The following is a 19,910-nucleotide window of genomic DNA, read 5'->3' on the forward strand; positions in this document are numbered from 1 at the left end:
TTTGTCCGTTAGAGGTTAGGAGGCCAATGTAGGTAATAAAAGTTGTTCCAGGAGGGATGGCAAGTATTCAGGAATATGACAATAACAACCATTCGAAGTAAACGCATTTTTAGAGCCCATGTTTACTAGACTACGTTGCTTCACCTGTTCGTTCCTGCCATATGCTTGAAAACGGACCATTCATCCTGGGACACGGTGTATATGCTCAGCAGTTAGACTTACAGGAGTTAAACAAAAACACGGAAACACCGCGGGACACGCAGGTGATAGGTAAGCCTGTAGACTGCTTTGTGGTATTTGACCACAAACGGCCACTAAGCAATGTCCTCAGTACTTTGCATGTATCAGTCGTGGTCAGGATATCGTTCTGTGTAGAAGTGTGTGCGTTATGTCGGAGCTAAATGAATTAGAACGGGGGCGATTTGTTGGTACGGGGCCTGCCTCCGTAACCAAGAGAGACGAAGCGTATGGTTTTTAAACAGGTACTATATCAAATATTTACGTCGCATAGAGAGAAAACGGAAATATATCTACAGTACTGTGTTTTGAGCGATATTTCCAGTCAGTGAAGAGTATTGTCACGAAAAATAAAAGGACGGCAGCTGCAAACATCACTGCAGAGCTGAATTCGCATTCGCGAACCGTGTCAGCACGAAAACGGCAATATGGGAGCTCCATTAGAAGGGAACTAAAGGGCGATCTGTAATTTCAAAACCACTGCTCAGTAATGCAAATCCCTATAACAGGAAAATTGGGTGTTGAAACCATAAAAGGTCTGCTATGGAGCAGTGGAGGAACGTCATTTGGTCAGGTGAGTCTTGTTTCACACTGGTTCCAACTCCTGGCCGATTTTACGTCAAAAGGTTGAAAGATAGCATGGGGTTCACTGATGATTTGGAACCATGTGACCGTTTCGGCTGATAACTCCCATCCCATGGTACGATGATTCATAATTTCTTTCCCAGTGGCGATGCTGTATTCCAAGACGATAGGATTCCTGTTCACAGAGGTCACAACGTCTAGATTTGGTTTTGTAAGTAAGAAAGTAAACTGTCACGTCTTCGCTGGCCTCGACAGTGATCAGATCTCAATTTATTGAGTCATGGTGGTGTAATTTTGACAAAAGGTTGCTAGATCGCAATTTACTTCCATCTATTTTGCAAGATGAATGGTATAAGATTCTCTTGAACACCATACAGGACCTGCTGGCCCAGTCCAAGACGGTTGGATGCTGTTTTGAATTTCATATGTTTCCCAACACATTATTAGGCATGGTAATGTGTTTTGTTTTTCGCGTTTCCATATAGCTGTTCACCCTCTGTATCTGTACTAATGAAAAAATTGTAAAACCGTCATGTCTGTCTATTCCTCTTTTAACACATTAATCTCCAAAACGACAGCCTGGGGCAAATCAAAGCAGCCAGGAGAACAGAGTTCCAGGTACAAAGAAACAACAGAAGGATGCAAAACAGTAGCAACCCGACTATAGCAGACGTTTATATGGCCACGATTCATCTATTGGCACTTTGGTCACTGGTTAGAAAGTTGCTGAATGTGGATCGAAGCTGGACTGCTGGAATTGCTACAGTATCATCCGAAATTTTTTGCTGCAGTTCTTGAAGACAGTGAGGGCTGTTTCGATACCCCTCACACCTGAGGGCTCCCAAGACGAAGTAATCGCCCACTGGCAGATTAGGAATCGTGGGAGGCCGGCTAGGATCGCGACCAGGCTGATCAGCCCTAACAACTCTCTCACGAGCGAGGATTGTGTAAATGAGCTCCAAGTTTCGGCTGGCTGTATTGGCCGTTGCTCCATTAGGTTGAAAATAGCTGTAGGTCTTTTCCTCCTCCGTCAGTGCCAGTACAAATTCACGGTCAATTGTATCCATTCATCTGGGCCATTCTTGTTTGTCTCGCTCTGTAGGAAATGGATTTCCGTGGGGTTTTACTGGTACCTTCAACTTAGCTTGGGGCAACGTATAGGCTTTACTTCATCAAAATCGGTCAACGGAAAAAAGATATCGTAATGTAAAGTTTTACTAAAAATTCATGTCTCTCTTTGTCTGTCTGTTTCAACACGCAAAGCTCCTGCACTACTAGAAGAATTTTCATGGGATTTCCATTATAAATATGATTCCAGCTTTCGGACCCTGTAGATTGTATTTCATCAAAATCGCATTAAGAAAAAAAATCTATACTTATAACAAAAATGTATGTGTTACCGGACTGATTTCAGCCAAACTCGGCACCCACATCACTTACTGTCTCGAAAGAATCACCGTGGGGTTAAGAACAATTTATCTATCAAATGGGTGAAAGATGGAGTGAATAAGAATCGTAGCATACGACACGCTAATATTAACATTTTATTCATACCGTATCTCAGAACGAGAGCGTTTAGTGATTTGAAACAAATTAACACATAATTTCAAAACCTTTATGAAAGTGTTTCTCGCTTCAACCATCCACAAAGTGATGAAAGGGAAACAGTTTATTGCACACAACATTTTTGGCTGTTCATTTTCCCATCAGGGACGATATTTTTCACGTCTTCACAATTAGCAGGCAGTACCTACAAAATTACGTCGCTGTACGACACAGAGGGTGGGGGGGGGGGGGGATGGCCAGAGAAAAGGAATAGGAAATGGACTGGGAGAGGGGTAAAAGGCGAAGGACATAAAAAGAAACAAGAGAGACACAGGGAAAGGGTCACGAGGAGACGAAGAAAGAGAGGAGTCAGTATCAGATGGCCAGAGACAGGGATGGGACGTGATGGACGGAGAGTGGGGGCTGGAGGCAGTGGACAAAGAGAATTGGGGAGAAGAAAATGGACAAAGAGAAGGGCAGAGGAAGTGGAAGGAGAGAGGAAGGAGTAGGACGGATAGTGTGGGTGGAAGCAGTGGACACAGAGAATGCAGAGAAGGAGGTGGATAGAAAGGGGCCAGAGGAGATAGAAAAAGGGGAAAGGAGGTGATGGACTACTGGAACTGAATTAAATACATACTGGGCTATGTCGGATTCTCAATTAGTTCAGAATAAAAAGCCGGCCGCGATGGCCTATCGGTTCTAGGCGCTCCAGTCCTGAACCGCGCGGCTGCTACGGTCGCAGGTTCGAATCCTGCCTCGGGCATGGATGTGTGTGATGTCCTTAGGTTAGTTAGGTTTAAGTAGTTCTAAGCTCTAGGGGACTGATGACCTCAGATTTTAAGTCCCATAGTGCTCAGAGCCATTAGAACCCATTCAGAATAAAATAATCATAAATTTTAACCCTTAGAGATTTGGAGACCAATGCAGTTTACATGCGCGCAGCAGGTAAGTGAGTAATTAGCCTTGCTATGCCGTCGGTGGCCACGTACGCTCTTCGCCTGGAGACGTGCTTAATCGCGGTGCGAGCGCGCGCCGCGCATTCTGCGGCGGATCGATGGCTGACCGACCGCCACCCACCCCTCTGTGTGCCCGCAGGACCCGCTCGCCAGCACGGATATCAACGACAATGACAGCGACCCGACGCCGCGCGACAACGGCGACAACAAGCACGGCACGCGATGCGCGGGCGAGGTGGCGGCCGTCGCCTACAACAGCTACTGCGGCGTCGGCGTCGCCTACAACGCCAGCATCGGCGGTGAGTGGCTGCGCCGCCGCTGTCCAGCTACACGCAACTGAGGGACGTTTCAAAAAGTAACTGTATCTCAACGATTTACAGTTAAAGCAAATACAATACACTACCATTTAATAAGTCACTCTAAGTTTAACCAGCGGTGCTAAAATACCCGCATGCACCAATTATATTTGACAGTTACAATATGCGGAGGGTCTTCAATAAGTATTGCCTTACATTTTTTCTGAAAGCCGGTTGGTTTTCTTCAGTATTCCGATAAACCTTATTATACCCCTCTCTTTTGGCTACAAAACCTTAGTCTTTAACATATTTTCCGAACAATGCGACTGCCATACGCCACCTCACTGAGAGGGCCTGCGTCGACGTCGGAGCCAACGCCTTACTGCATTAGTAACCTCCTCTACGTGCTGCTTCCAGCGGAACTAACGTGAGCTAGACTCTAAGCTGGGTGACGAAGAAAATAAATTTTGTGAGATTTTCTCGGTTGCACAGACTTGTGTGAGATCCTAGGTTTCTGGATTTTTGTGGTGACGAACAGTCTCATGTCTTCTCTTCAGTTACCTGAGGGTAGTACAATACAGTTCTGAAACACCAACTGGTGGACCAGTGTGTCAGCACTACCAACAGAGACACAAGTTGTGAGGCGAGGTGTTCCATTGTGATCCGTCGATCAGCTCGAATGAGACAGTCCGCACGTTCCAAAATAGCAGGAGTCACAGCTGTGTGTGACCAGTCGCCACGCGGAAGATCGGTCAGGTCTGCGTGGCCTTGTGATGACAAACGCCTCGCTCAACGACTCATTGTGCTCTTGTTGACTGCGACATTTCCGTAGACATTCTGCAAACGACTATCACTATCTGCTGTGCTCTAGTTTTCTGCCAAGATGAACTCATTGACAGCTCGCTGTTTGGAACGCACCTCTGTTACAGACGCCATTTTGAAAGCTGCTTATGGCGATGTCACCTATCGGAATGTCATGAAACTATAGGGGCTGAATAGGGAATATTCCATAGTGTTCCACAACCTAAATCGTCGTGTCGCATTGCTTATTGAACACCCCTCATAAAACTGTTTCAGAAATAAACGCCTGTTTGTTTATTCCGTCGGTTGAGCGTACATCTGGTCAGATGTTATAGCGACACGTCGCATTAATAACTCGAATGCCTCAAGAGCCACACTGTTCACCGCTTTAAAACTGGAACGACTACATAAATGTGTAGCTCAGGTAACCTGGAAAGGGGTGGGAGATAGTGGGCACTAATAACCGTTGTAAATCCACCGTACCAATTGGGGCAGGGTTTATTATACCTCGAAAGGTCACAACGCCTAGCCTTAGCCTACAACAGAAGAAAATCATTTTTAGATTGCAAGAGGCAAAGTTCGTTTAACTTCTCGTGAATTACCATAACTTGTAGTATACAGGTTGTATATCACACAACTCGTACTGAGCAGTTTTGTTATGACGGTTGGATGGACCACCTCACCACGGTATTTGACAAGCGCTTTAATAGCGATTGCCCATAAACTCACTCTTGCTCAATTCATTAACATAAGTAAATCATCTTCTAGTCTTGCCCAATTGCACGTAATTTCAATCGCAATTACATTAATGTGTGTAAAATGCAAATAACAAGAACTACTACTTACATAAACTGCACAGGGGTTAAACAGAGGCCTAGCCAGTCGGTACATTATCGGAATTGTTTAATATAACGATCATAATAGTCACAGATCTCAAACACGGTTACTGCAGTTGTTGAACCGGACAGCAGTGAAGTATAACTTAGCTAGGCAAACACTTCAAATTTAGAACATTAATTTCACCGTTCCTGGTAATACCGTAGGCTGTGTACGAATACCTTTCCTCCAGGAAGTTTAGCTGTGGCTGATGATGATGACGTCGTGTGACGAGGGCCACCCGTCGGGTAGACCGTTCGCCGGGTGCAAGTCTTTCGATTTGACGCCACGTCGGCGACTTGTGCGTCGATGGAGATGAAATGATGATGATTAGGACAACACAACTCCCAGTCCCTGAGCGGGGAAAATCTCCGACCCAGCCGGGAATCGAACCCGGGCCCTTAGGATTGACAGTCTGTCGCGCTGACCACTTTTTTTTTTATTTTTTTTTTATTGGACAAACGGAGGTTACATATATATATATATACACAAAGCAAAAGTTCTTCAAGGTACCAGTTAAACATATACGAATGAGTGTTAGGTAAACAAATTATTAGAATAACATGAAATACAACAAAATAGAACATATCCTGTTTTCCTTTTTTTTTTGTTTTGTTTAAAAATTTGTATTGAACAAAATAAAAGTACATACATATTCACTATGCAAGAGTTCTTCAAGGTACCATTTAAAAACATACAAATGACGGTTAGTTAAACAAAAAAATATTAAAAAAAGAAAAACATTAAATCAACAAAATATAACATATTCTGTCTTCTTCCTTGTTTTTTTTTTATTTTTAAATTGTGTTTGTTTTTGGTCGATGCATGAGAACGTGGATAAGGGTGTTGCATCATGTGACAGGTAGGCATGGTACACCCCAACTTTGAGGGGGGTCAAGGAAGACGCTGCGGAGATAACCGGCAAAAGTTTGTCGGTAAGATGGTTTTCGGGTGAGGGTGCTATGCGCGGTCACAACTTTGTACCAGAAGTCAAGGACTGTATGCGGACCACTCTGAAAGAGATATTCTAAAGCCTGTCCTCGAAACCAGATTAGGGTATGGTGCTTAGCAAGAGGGTAGTGAAATGTCTGGGGCAACAACAGGAAATCCGGGGTTACCGTCGTTGGCGGGGCACGGAGGTAAAAGCCCACGATTCTTTGGATGAGGAGCCATACGTTTTGTTTCAGGGGGCACGTAAGACGGTGCTCGTCGGTGTCTTCGAGCTGACAGTCAGGGCAGAGTGGGGAGGTGGCCAGTCCTATGCGATAAAGTCGACTATTAGTCGGGAATTTTCCATAGACTAAAACATACCAGAGTGCAGACACAGACGACGGTAAAAAGGGTGCATGCACACACCCCCAAACCGTGCGCCAGTTAATGTCAGGATGCTGTAGCACCATGGGGTCGCAAGGGTTGGACAGCATAAACAAACGATAGTAATCTTTTGTACGGGGAGGACGGGTGACTGGAAGATCGGCCCGAACGTAGCCGAGTTCTATGAAACAATTGGCGACGTAGTACAATAATGGAGAAATAGGTGCCACATTGATCGGTGGATCGAGAGAAGCTGGTCGGAGGATATCTAAGAGACTGCGTGTTAAGGACGGGACCGGCCCCTGCCAGTGCCGCAACAGAGTGTGGACAAAGAGTGCAGAAGAGCGTGCCCGCACGTTGATGAGTCCGAGGCCACCTTTTGCAGGAGGCAGTGTTAGAGTGTTGTAGCGGACTTTGAAAAATGCCCCCGCTGACACGAAATATCCAAAGGCTGATTGGATGCGGCGGCCAAGGAGTAACGGCATTGGGAGGATCTGGGCGACGTGTACCAGTTTAGGGGCGACATAGATGTTGAGATAGGACACACGTTGGAGTTGGTTTAAGTTACGGTGGACTTGACCGCGGACATGGTGCCGAATCGACTGCAAAAGCCGCCGGTAAGCCAGGGCCACTGTGCGGCGTGTGGAGCTCGTAAATTCGATACCCAAGTAACGAAGGGTGTCACTGACTGGGAGTGGGGTCGGCACCATAGCCGGGAGGCCGCGCCCAATGTGCATCATAGTCGATTTACGGACATTAAGAATGCTACCAGAAAGACGTCCATACTGGTGGATCCATTGGATGGCGTCACTGAGTTCCGTGGAGGAGCAGGTGAGAAAGAGGAGATCGTCCGCATAAGCCCTACAGTAAAAGGTGTGGTCACGCAAAGTGAGGCCCTGCAGTCTAGAGGTAAGTCCAGTGATGAGGGGCTCAAGTGCAATGGCATATAGTAAAGTAGACATAGGGCATCCTTGACGCACAGAGCGGCGTATAGGAATCGGTCCTACAAGCCTCCCATTGACTTGTACCATCGAGACCGCGGGAAGTAGTAACCGGCGAATGGCATCGACAAAAAGCAATGGGAACCCCATACGTGTCGCCACCATGAGGAGGAATGGGTGTCGAACGCGATCAAAGGCACTCGCGAAATCGACGGATACCAGTGCTGCACGAAGGCGACAAACCGACGCCAGTGCAATGAGGTCACGGCATTCCCCTAGGGCTGTTTGTAAGGTGGCCCCACAACCACGTGCAGTCTGCTCAGGTGAAAGGACCGTAGGTAAGACGGTGCGTATGCGCGCTGCTAAGAGGCGTGCATAGATTTTATAGTCTGCATTCAGTAGTGTAAGGGGGCGATATGCAGAGACATGAGACCCTCCCTTCGGTTTAGGCACAGGTAGAAGAATGCCAGTGACGAATTCAGGCGGAATTGGGAAGGACGGAGTAAAGAGTTCCTGAATCATTTCCGTCCAGCGAGGAAGCATTAACGTGGTGAAAGCCCGGTAAAACTCCACTGGGAGACCATCTGGTCCGGGTGATTTGTTCTTGGCCCCTTTGTTGATCGCATCTACCACCTCTTCTGCGGTGATTGCAGACATCATGGACGTTGACTCCGCTACGGTGAGGGTCCGAGCAGGGGAAGGACGGAGATCATCAGGAATGGGCGTCGCCATCGGTTCATCGTCATAAAATTGGCGATAATGTTCAGCAAAGGCGGACACGACTGCCGCCTGTGTTGTGTGGTGAACACCTTCGGAGGTCGTGATGTTGGGGACGAAAAGCCGACGTCGACAACTATGGTCGGATGCGGCATGGATTGTGGATGGGGTTTCGTCGTGGAGGAGGTCTTGTCGTCGGGAACGTACCACGACACCATGCAGTCGTGCACGCTGAAGAGAGAGGAGACGAGCTTTAGTACGTTGTCGTTCCCTGTGGGTGTCAAGTGATGGAGGGAGCACATCGAGCTCACGGAGGACGGCGTAGTGAAAATTTGTGGTATCTCGATGCCATGCTGCTGCTTCCTTGCCACATTGTATGAAGGCCTTTCTGATCGCAGGTTTGGCACATTTGAGCCACCAATGGAACGTGGATGTGTACTGCGGAAGGCGTCTTTCGCAAGACGCCCATGTAGTGGCAATACATTGTTGGCAGTGTGGATCATTAAGGAGGGAGGTATTAAGCTTCCAGTAACCTCTGCTGCGCCACACTGATTGAGGTGGCAGAGCCAGGGAGCAAATGACGGCGCAATGGTCCGAAAATGCAAGGGGCCATCGTTCAGCTTGGGCGACTTCATTGCCGAGGTGAGCAGAGACATAAAACCGGTCCAGTCTGCTCGCAGAATGTGCTGTGTAATGGGTAAAACCGGGGGTATTGCCATGAATTGTCTCCCAAACGTCCACTAGATGAAATTCTTCGATTAAGGTGAGCAGCGCCGGGCATGGCGAATAACCAGGCACTTGGTCCTGCGGATGGAGGACACAGTTGAAATCGCCTCCCATGATAAGGCGATCATAGCGTCCAGAAAACAGGGGCGCCACGTCATGTCCGAAGAAAGTGGACCGCTGCCGACGGTTCGTGGAGCCAGACGGAGCGTAGATATTGATGACGCGCGTGTCGAAGATGGTAACAGCCATGCCTCTTCCACAGGGAAGGATTGTCGTGTCCGTGAGTGGGATTCCTTCGCGTATGTAGAAAGCCACTCCACGCCCTGATTGATCACATGTGGACGTGTATGAGTCGTAGCCGTAGACTGGTGGTAGTGTGGCAACGCGTACTTCCTGAAGAAGGGCGACGTCGACGTCGGAGGCCCGAAGCATGTCACATAGGAGTTGCAGCTTGGGTGCAGTGCCGATCATGTTGATGTTCAGTGTGGCAAACCGGTATGTTTGTTTCAGTGGTGGTGGACGCGCATCTACCATCACCAAGGGAAGTAAGAGGAGGGCACCGACCGGAAGTCCCGTCCCATCAGCTGCAATGCCTCGCTTTGATGTTAACAGGCAGCCTCGTCCGGCGGAGGTAACTCATCCGGAGGAGGGGGCGTACCTTCCTCAATGTCGTCGGCCCATGCTCCTGTGCCGTGGGTCTGTCCAATGTCCATGGGAATTGCGTCGTGATGAGAGAGATCTGGAGTTGTCGGCGGGGAGACAGGCGTCTCAACCGGCGCACCGACCGTTACATTGTGCGTGGCGACCTCCATGGTGGTCCCGTCCTGCGAAACGTCTTGTTCATCGTGAAAGTTGTCCGCCGACCTCTGCGTGGAAACGTCGGCTGTTTGGGTGTCGTCTTCGTCGTCGCGGGTGGCAACGCTCTGAGAGCCCGTGGGTGAACGGCGACGGCGTTTGCGCCTACGTGGCGAGCGTTGTTTGCGCACGTGTTCCTCAGTATCGGACGACGGCAAGGAGGAGCGTCGACCTGGTTCGAAGGCGTCGGTGGGTACAATGAAATTGTCAAACAGGTGTTGTGAAGATGTACTGGTCTCCTCAGCGTCCGGTGCGGGAGCCTGTTCGGCGGCAAGGTTGTCCGGTGGGACGTCTGCACCGTCCGTTGGTGACTGGGACGGTGGGACGTGCCGATCGGAAGGACCGGGCGACGGACTGGACGAAACTGTAGACGTGGCGAGAGCCGCTGCGTAAGTGACCGGTAGGGCGGTCATCGTGGGTGTGACGGACGCTTCCGACAACGGGAGCTGCGCGACACGTCGTTGAATGCATTCGGACCGTAGGTGACCTTCTTTCCCGCAACCGGAACAGGTCCGAGGTTGGCCGTCGTACATTATAATGGCACGGCAGCCTCCGATACGTAGATAGGAAGGCACGTGTTTCTGCAACTCGATGCGGACCTGTCTAACACCGTTTAAAACTGGATAGGTCTGAAATTGGACCCATCGTTCGGCAACATGTTCCAGAACGTTGCCATAGGGACGGAGCGCCTCGATGACGACGTCTGCAGGTAGTTCGAACGGCAGTTCGAAGATCCTTATCGTCCGTGTGCCGAGACCTGCGTGATCGACGGTAACGGGTCCGACGTTGCCGTCGGAATGACAGAAGCGCAGTCCACGTTGTGCCTCTCGAAGCACCTTGTCGCACGCCGCATCGTTGATCATTTTGACATAGACGGTACTGCTAACTAAGGACAAGTGGATACCAATTAGATCCGTTGGTGGTATTTTAACTTCATCGCGTATAAATCGTTCTACCTCCAGGGCCTTGGGTCGGGCGAAGTCGGAACAAAAGTTGAAACGTAATGTCTTCTTCCGATAGTTGTGCGCCATGGTGGTCTAGAAGGAAAACGGCACTTACAGCGGCCGAAGTAAACACAAACACACCGTGCGCGCCTCGCCCGCAGCGCTCTGGCGCGTGACCGCCTCGCAGCACTGCCGGCGGCAGACTGACCACTCAGCTACCGGAGGCTCTTGCTGAATCCTTCACCGTCGGGTAGGCACTTCTACATCCGTCAATAGTAACTAAGAACAATGACTGCAATCGAACATAGTTCTGCGAGCTAGCCGACAGACCGTGTACCGGGCCGAGAACAAAACATTTTTCCTGTCCACGGCTCAGCAACTAACGACCCACATCGGAAGTGCTTGTCGAACTACCTCGTTCTCGGCACATCAGCGACTGCTTCGCGCCGGACTCACGCCTGCCCAGTACGGCCTATAGGTGGAGCTGCCGTTGCAGCCAAAAATCTCAGAACGCTACAGGTATGCCAACAGTCAGCGTAACAGCTGCTTCTACTTCCATGAAAGTCACACCTTGAATTCTAACCTACGTCCCAGCACCATAGCTTGTCTCTCCTTCTTGTCAATGTTTCCACCTTCCTCTGCGCTGAACCAAATTTTTTTATCTGTCCACCCAATTTACATGATCGTTCTATAGTACCACATCTCCAACGCTTCGATTCTGTTCTTCCACATTTTCCCCCACAATCCGTAACTGACGCACTGCTGTATCCAAAACGTACTTTCTCAAAAATTTCCATCTTAAGTTACGGCCGATGTTTAATATTAGAACATTTTTTTCTTTATTTTTTATTTTTTTATTTTATTTTTTATTTATTTATTTATTTATTTTTTTTTTATTTTTTTTTGCCCTGGAGTGCCTTCTTTGTCTGTGCTAGTCTGATTTATATGTCTACCTTGCCTCCTCCGTATGTGATATTTTGTTCCCAAACAAACAGAGTTCCTTTTTTCCGTCTACTTCGGTGTTTCCTATCTTTATATTAAGTTTTTTAGTATATTTCATTTATGATGCTCCTTCCTTCGGTTTTCTCTCAATCCATATTTGGTTCACAACACATCGTGTATGTCATTCAATATGAAGATAATTCTCCATCACTCAAGAAGCAATATCATCAACGAGTCGTCACAGTGATATTCTATAACTCCGCAATGCTTCTTCGCCCTACAGATTGAATGGCGGGGTTAAAAGACTACACCTTGTCTTATATTTCTAATTTTGTTGCTGGTAAGCGCCATCATATGCAGCTTTTTACATGGAACCATAGCAGTGTTACATCATACAATTTCTTGCTGCACAATTCAGCACTGTCTAGTGTTTATTTGAAAATAGCAACGGACGACGTAACCGCCTCTTTTAATTCAGTAACGTCCTCGCCATTGTATCCTGTTTCAGGCGAGATAAGCAGCTGGCTCGGTCGACAGCTATCCGATCCCTCCGGCTGCTGAAGAATGATACATCTATATTTTTCTCTCTATCATGCGCACCTCTTCCACTGATTCTCTGTGACACAAGGAAAAGGCTTGATATCCTCTCGAAGTAAACAACTTCTCCAAGGCTTCAGCTTCATGGATGTTTTATCACATCGTGATAGTGCGTTAGCAGAAACAGATAATAATTTTTGGGGTCAAAGCCTCCATGAAAGATGGTTCTTGAACTTACAGCGGCTTCTATTTCTATCAAAATAGTGTTCAGGATGTCTTCAGCCATTTGAGAGTGATCTGAGGCATCTTCTTCAAGCACTGCATCACCGAGCCGGCCTTAGATTAACATCAGTCTTCCACACCAAGGCAATAGTCGTGGTGTGTACTTCCAGGTGACTCCATGATGGATACAATAGCATTGTATTATAGTTTCGTGAGTGTTTGGAATATTTTACAGTGTCGAACGCTCTTTGTAGGGCATCTGATCAAAAGAAGCTGTCTTTATGTTTCTGAAGCCTTGTTTCCATCATGAAGTTGCCGTCAAAATTCTCAATCACATTGTGCCATTACAGGTCCACCAACATCATCAATAGACATTAAAGCAAAGTCAATATAAAATATTTTGAAGAACTGCTTGTCCAGCCGGCCGAAGTGGCCGTGCGGTTATAGGCGCTACAGTCTGAAACCGCGTGACCGCTACGGTCGCAGGTTCGAATCCTGCCTCGGGCATGGATGTGTGTGATGTCCTTAGATTAGTTAGGTTTAAGTAGTTATAAGTTCTAGGGGACTGATGACCACAGTAGTTAAGTCCCATAGTGCTCAGAACCGTTTGAACCATTTGCTTGTCCAGCTAACGATTGTTCATATTTACATGTTGTATCTCTCAGACGAATATAACCTTCCACCTAACATTAAGATTTAAAAAGAAAGAACAATAATAAACCCAATCCATTATTAACTGTCTAAAGATTGCGTTCCTGGAGGATCTCATAACTTTGCGCCAAACGAAACATTTCCAAGCGTAATGACTGGACTGCTTTTTTAACAGGCGTCTCATGTTCGGTGTGTTAAAAGCCGTTATGTTATATGCATGAAATTTAGTAGCGAACATTCCTTGCATGAAAACTGGCCTATAGTAAGTTTGTGTGATCATCACCACTCACATTCACCAAGTAATTGTACTGTTTCAAATTAGGGAAATTATCTCATGATAGGATAAATGTACATCCCCTCTCACCAGTTTTCACCACCTTGTTAGGAAATTTCTTTAATTTCAAGCAACGTCCAATTTTTCCGCATACTAAAAGTCGTTTTAAATACATGAAAGCATTCTAGAATTATGTTTAGCTGGCGAAAGCTCTCCTGAACTTACAAACGCTTGTGTTGAGCTCTGTCATGTGTACTGTCAAAGAACACTAAGAACAGAAGAATAGAGGTTACTATCACATCTAATGCAGCGTTTGGATGATCTGAGCGAGGGTTTATGCGTTGCGAGAAGCTTCCTTTCCTGTCTCAAGCCCATCTCATGAAACAGTGCAGGTAATTACCACTTGACACCATGGTCTGAATTAAATTTTTCTTTAACGTTGTGATGGCGGGCCAAGACCGAAACGCATTAATAAAAATTTTAAAAACGAAAGGCTGCTGTAAAATGAGGTAAAATATAAAACGAAATGGTCCTGTGAAGAGTTGATTCAGCATGCAGGAAAATCGACAAAACCCAGAGTTAAGTTAAAATTAAAAATGTCTACATTAAGATTGCAGGCGAAAAGAAACGAGGCAGACAGAGCATAGGTGAAAGAACAGAAGTGGAAGCATTTACGATAGGAAGAACCTGATGATGTGACAGAGGACGGAATGGCAGTCAGTGACAAAGAGATAGGGAATCCAGTAGCAAAAATTAACTGAGGTTTTAAGATTGCGGTGACATAAGATGGATTGCCCATACAGCATTCCTTCGGAATATCTAAACCATTGTAGAAAGTGCCAAGCAAATGACTATTCACGTTGTTTTATAGTATCTGTTTTTCTGCAGACTTACCATCAGACGTAGATAAAATTATCATCCACGAAGATACCAAAGATGGCAGGGGCAGATAAGTGTGAGATCTACCGCACAGTAAACTTGTCACTCATGCGTCGAAGTTACTAACTAAGTATAACGTACACAGGAAAACCCGCCAGGTTAGCTGAGAGCGCAAATGCTCTGCTTCCTGGACTCGGGTAGGTGCTTCAGCCCCGGTTAGAATCCGCCTGGCGGCTTACCGAGGTCGGCTGGTGTGCCAGCCGGCCTGTATGTTGTTTGTAGGCGGTTTTCCACATCCCACTAAGAGAATACCGGGCTGGTCCCCACCTTCCACCTCAGTTACACGACTCGCAGACATCTGAACACGTGCGCACTTCTACATTGATTACACTAGATGCAGACAGCTGGGGTGCACCTGTGGGGTACAGCGTGACGGCAGGAGGGGCATCCAGCCACCCCCTAAAACTAACCTTGCCAAACCCGATCCTAACAAAAGTATGTGTCGCTTACTATACACGTCTTCCTGACCAACAGGATAAAATACAGCATGAAGAGGTTTGCATTGCAAAATGGGACAAAACGGTTTTTCATTAAGGTACAGCAACTGCCCACTTACGATCTTTGACTGTGCGAAAACTGTGGCATGTGAGGTATCAGTTGTTGGAGCATACATAGGGTGAAATAGGGATCCACCTAATGAACTGTAGTCCAGTGAAGAAGTTACGCCAACTGAAAGCTATGTACTTTACTGTAGTGTCTGTATTTGACAGTGTCTATATAGTTCGATGCAGTGATCCTGTGGGTACGTATGCATGTACGATGGGACAGACACTGCCGGCGATTGACAGCCGTATTAAATTATGAAACGTATACTAAAAGCGCAAATATGAAACCAGAACAACTATGCAGTTTACTGAAGATATACAAAAATGTTTGTCGGATCGGGACTCGAACTCGGATTTCCCGCTTGTGACGAACGGTTGCCATGACAACTTCAGCCATCCGAGGGCTCCCCTAGGACCGACACAAACTTCCTATGCTTCCCACGCTTTCAACTATATAGACGCTTCCAGATACGTACATTGCACTGAAGTATTAATGCCAAAGCCAAGACAATTTTACGAGAAATGTAAGTGTCTTCCTGTGCGGGAATCACGTATTGTGCGAGTACTGTGGGAAGTAAACATTGCGATACATGGAGATATGGGTTGGTCCTGAAGACTATGTTCCACAGACTTAACTGAACTACATAGACAGGATTATGTAGCCGTAAAGATCTTGAAAAATTGGAATGACCTAAATCGCTATATCACCTTAAAAAAGTTCGTTTTTTATCTACCAACAAAAACTGTGAACCATCTATCTTGTCCCGCTAAACCTATAATACCAATAAACCTTTGCTAGTTACTAATAACAAATTTTGATTATTAACAGATAGTATTGTATTGTATGTTAACTGGGGACCTAGAAACGAAGGAGAGGCTCCGTCCCCGCCGCAGCCGCGGTGGTCCACAACCCCACGACGGCTACCGCAGTCCACTTCACCACTCCGCCAAACCCGGAGTTATTGTGCGGGTCGGCCCCCGGTGGACCCCTCCCTCAGGGAACGTCTCACACCAGACGAGTGTAACCCCTATGTTTGCGTGGTAGAGTAATGGTCGTGTACGCGTACGTGGATAATTTGTTTGCGCAGCAGTCGCCGACATAGTATAACTGAGGCGGAATGAGGGTAACCAGCCCGCATTCGCCGAGGCAGGTGGAAAACTGCCTAAAAACCATCCTCAGACTGGCCGCACACCGGACCTCGACACAAATCCGCAGGGCTGATTCGTGCCGGGGACCAGGCGCTCCTTCGCGCCCGGGAAGCCGTGCGTCAGACCGCACTGCCAACCCGGCGGGCTATTAACAGATTAATTACTTTCAATTTCTTCATACCTGGGTAGCATTTACCTTACATCAATTTGTTTCAGTAAGACAAATAAATGCAACTACACTCCGTCGCGTTTCCCTTTCGTTGCCTAGACCAGTTGTACCAGAATAGTGTAAATTGAAATAATATTTTATTGTTAACAAGTGAAACTGATTATATTGTTTATCACAACCGTGTCAATAAATCATTTCGGAGACGCGAGACCCTACTTCATACCGTGGGTTTCTAAATTTTCGCTATTTCCTTTCGATACCCACGGCATCAAATTTTCATAAATTCAAGAACTCACTTACTTATCACAACTACGTTGGAAAAAGATACGAAATATCAAATCCATCACTTTGACATGTATAAATAACTGTAATTTAAATTTCAACTCAGACCTATGATGCAGATACTTCATATTTAAATTTTTACCGCCATTCCTCGATCTTTTCGTAACAGAAACAGATGTAATATGACTACACGGTGCATATTATTGTATTTTTTATATTCTTTTCTATGTGCAGTGGAGAGAATACTTCTGAGAAACTCTGCTGTAAGTACCCTAAGTACTTTGTAAGTAATTTGAGGAAATAATTTCTAACAATATGCGTTTGGAGCACAGAATTGTGTTGCTGTGAAACATGGTCCCTGGGGAAACCGGAACAGAAGGGAACCGGAGCATTTGAGATACTCTGCTAGAAAATAATGTTGAAAAGGATAATGAGGAATGAGGAGTTTCACTGTAGAATTGGTGAGGCTAGGAATATACGTAGCGGCAGCCGCCGAGCCGGGGGGACGCGAAGCAGAGCAGCAGAGCACTTGTCTGATAAACTGTAAATTAATTTAGTCTTTGTTTTTCGTTCACGTGCTTCTGCAAAGGAATGAAGTGTACGTGTGTATTTTACTGTCCAGACAAGTGGTTAGAAAAGTAATCTTAGTTTTTGCTGTTGCGCAAGTCTTGTGAATATCCTTGTGTAGGCCGGCTTCCTACTCTTTTTCTCGCGTCGCCAGAAAATCCGTCACCCCATTACGTTTTAATTTTGTACTAGTAGACAGCACACATTTTAGATCAGTGCCTTCTAGTCTGAATACTTATATCGTGCAGTAACTGTTCGGTAAACAGGATTTTTAATAACAGGTGTCAGTAAATACATCAACTTCTGCAGAGAAATTTATTGCTGTTTAATAGCTTACGGTCTCAGAGTACAGTGAGGCATCTGCGCAGCAACTTTTAGTGTTACTTTACTCTTCTTTGGTGTATTTTCAAATTCAGTGGCGCCCTTTCATACCTTACATCTATTTTACACGCAATACGATATGGCTAAGGACTGTGCTTGTTGTGAGCGGATACAAGGAGAGGTGGCTGCTGTCCGTAAACAGCGGGAAGCCTCGTTGGCTTCCATCGACAAGCTCCTAACTAATGCTGAAAGTTGTGGTGACGTAGAGGCGCCAGTGACGAGACCTGCGACCCCTTTGACGCCACTGCAATCCCCTGGTGACCCAGACGTTGCTGCGGCTTCTGATACGCAACACCTCACCGGGCCGTCCTCACCCCAGAGTGGGTGGCAGACAGTGGTGGGTTCGCGTGTCACTGGGCGGAAGGCGAAAGAGGGAGCAGGCCGTGCGGCTGGCTCCCTACGTCTTAGCAACGGGTACGAGGTGCTACACAGTATAACTCTGAGCCAGCACGGGATGCCTTTCCTGTTGGGCAAGCGGTCGATTTTCCTGCTCCGTTACGGGGCGGGGAGGGGGGTTGGGTGGGTGATGTAGCCTTTCAGGAAGATAGCAGGTCAGGCGGGAAAGAATTTCAGAATTCCAGTGTACTTTCGGTATGATTTCCGGGAGGTCTCATCCGTGATGTGGAGAAGGCCCTGCCGGCGGCTATCGACCGCACCGAGTGCAACCGGCTTCATGCAGTGGCACATGTCGGCACGAATGACGCCTGTCGCTTGAGTTCTGAGCTCATCCTCGTCTCCTTTCGGTGGCTGGCTGTTATGGTGATGGCAACTAGCAACGCACGCGGTGTGCAGGCTGAGCTGTCTATTTGTAGCATCGTATCCAGGATTGATCGCGATTCTCTGGTTTGGAGCGGAATGGAAGATCTAAACCAGAGGCTCAGACGACTTTGAGACGGTAGCAGTTGCGAATTTCTCAGTCTCCGCTATCGGGTTCAGAATTGTATGGTTCCCATTAATAGGTCAGGCGTGCTACAAGCAGGAAGCGGATAGTAGGGTAGCGGAGTACGTGTGGCGTGCCCATTGGGATTTTTTAGGTTAGAGAACGCCTGCCTTGGGAACAAAGCCGATTTGCCTGTTAAATTAACCGCAGCGGCCTCAGAGAACCTTGGTCCTGATCAGAGATAGAAAATATTAATATGATTAATATGTTTTTAGTAAACTGCAGGAGAATCCAAGGGAAGGTCACAGATTAGTATTGCCCACTGATTGTTATAATGCACAGATAGTGAGAGGCACCCACATGCCTTGCTCATACTGTGGCATCAAGCAGTCAGGCCTGCAAGATGAGTGGTCTGCCAAGCGAGTGGATTCATTCTTATCTGTCGAGTAACATGAACTCTAGTACTCACAATAAAGATACAAATTATCCTCCTGTATGAATAATGCGCAACGGAAACGCTCATCTGACTATCAGCAATTTACAGAACTGTGACTGTTCACTACGCACTGGCAATACCACATTTTCTTTTTTCACTTAACGGCTTTTATCAACATGTGGCCATCGCGCTGAATGTGAATGGCGCACACATTATAAATTCTGGATATCATGACAACATGCAATTCGAAGGAAAAGGCCACCTATCTTTTTCTTTTCACTATCTTATTCATTCCGATAAATTCTATAACCTAAACACACAAATTCTATAACCTACAACAATAACCCATGAGTAATTCCGCCCAGTGGGCATGGCTTTACATTGGTGAATCTCTATCTTATGGTCTCGTAATTATTTAACGCTACAGTGCACTTTCTGGATAGGATGGTGGATCTTTTGCTATATCTCACACTTCGACTCTCACAACCATCATCACGAAACTTTCCTCCAGACCGAGCGGTACAAAAGGAACCTGCATACCCACTACCTCTGAAACTACCTTGCTACTCTCCCATGCAAACCACACGTACTTAAATTACATGACATACACCACACTACAACATGAAATACAACACAGGGATTAGTCACAACATTATCACTTTCAGCTTTCCCACTTCAATTAATATTCATCCCAGTTTCACACGACACTGCCCCACTTTGTAATTCTACTTTCCTACTATGAACTCTGGAGATATATGCACGTCTTCCTGTGCAATGCAAGCCAAGTGGCGTTGCTGGATAGACGGCCGACTCACCTTGCTTCTCTCTCAGAGTATTATAGTTTGAATCAAGCGTCACACGGAATCATGTAATGCAAAGTAATATTAAGAACATATTCATCACACACGCGAGTCCTCAACTGATAACATGGACGAGTACTTCACTTTATCCTTTGTCTCATACACAGATTGAGACTCACACGGTACTCACCACGTGGAAGTACTCGTCTCTAATATAATTGCGTAGGCTTCCGCGGCCAGAGTCAGTCGACATAAAAGTTTTCTGGGTTTGGTACCGCGTCATAATGTAAAAAACTACTGCTGCTATAGAAAAGCCAACGTCTCGGCCACGATTGCAGCGGTC

The 19,910-nt window shown here is 46.6% G+C and overlaps 1 protein-coding gene across 1 annotated transcript in view; it reads left to right on the top strand.

Moving 5' to 3' along the window:
- LOC126095496 (furin-like protease 2) overlaps positions 1-19,910 on the top strand; it is a 707,292-nt gene that overhangs the window by 409,087 nt on the left and 278,295 nt on the right. Inside the window, exon 5 of the mRNA XM_049910285.1 lies at positions 3,463-3,622. Within this exon, the coding sequence (XP_049766242.1) occupies positions 3,463-3,622 (160 nt within the window). The remainder of the gene's footprint in view (positions 1-3,462; positions 3,623-19,910) is intronic.

The sequence above is a fragment of the Schistocerca cancellata genome, chromosome 8, assembly GCF_023864275.1.
Source record: "Schistocerca cancellata isolate TAMUIC-IGC-003103 chromosome 8, iqSchCanc2.1, whole genome shotgun sequence".
Taxonomy (NCBI): Eukaryota; Metazoa; Arthropoda; class Insecta; order Orthoptera; family Acrididae; genus Schistocerca; species Schistocerca cancellata.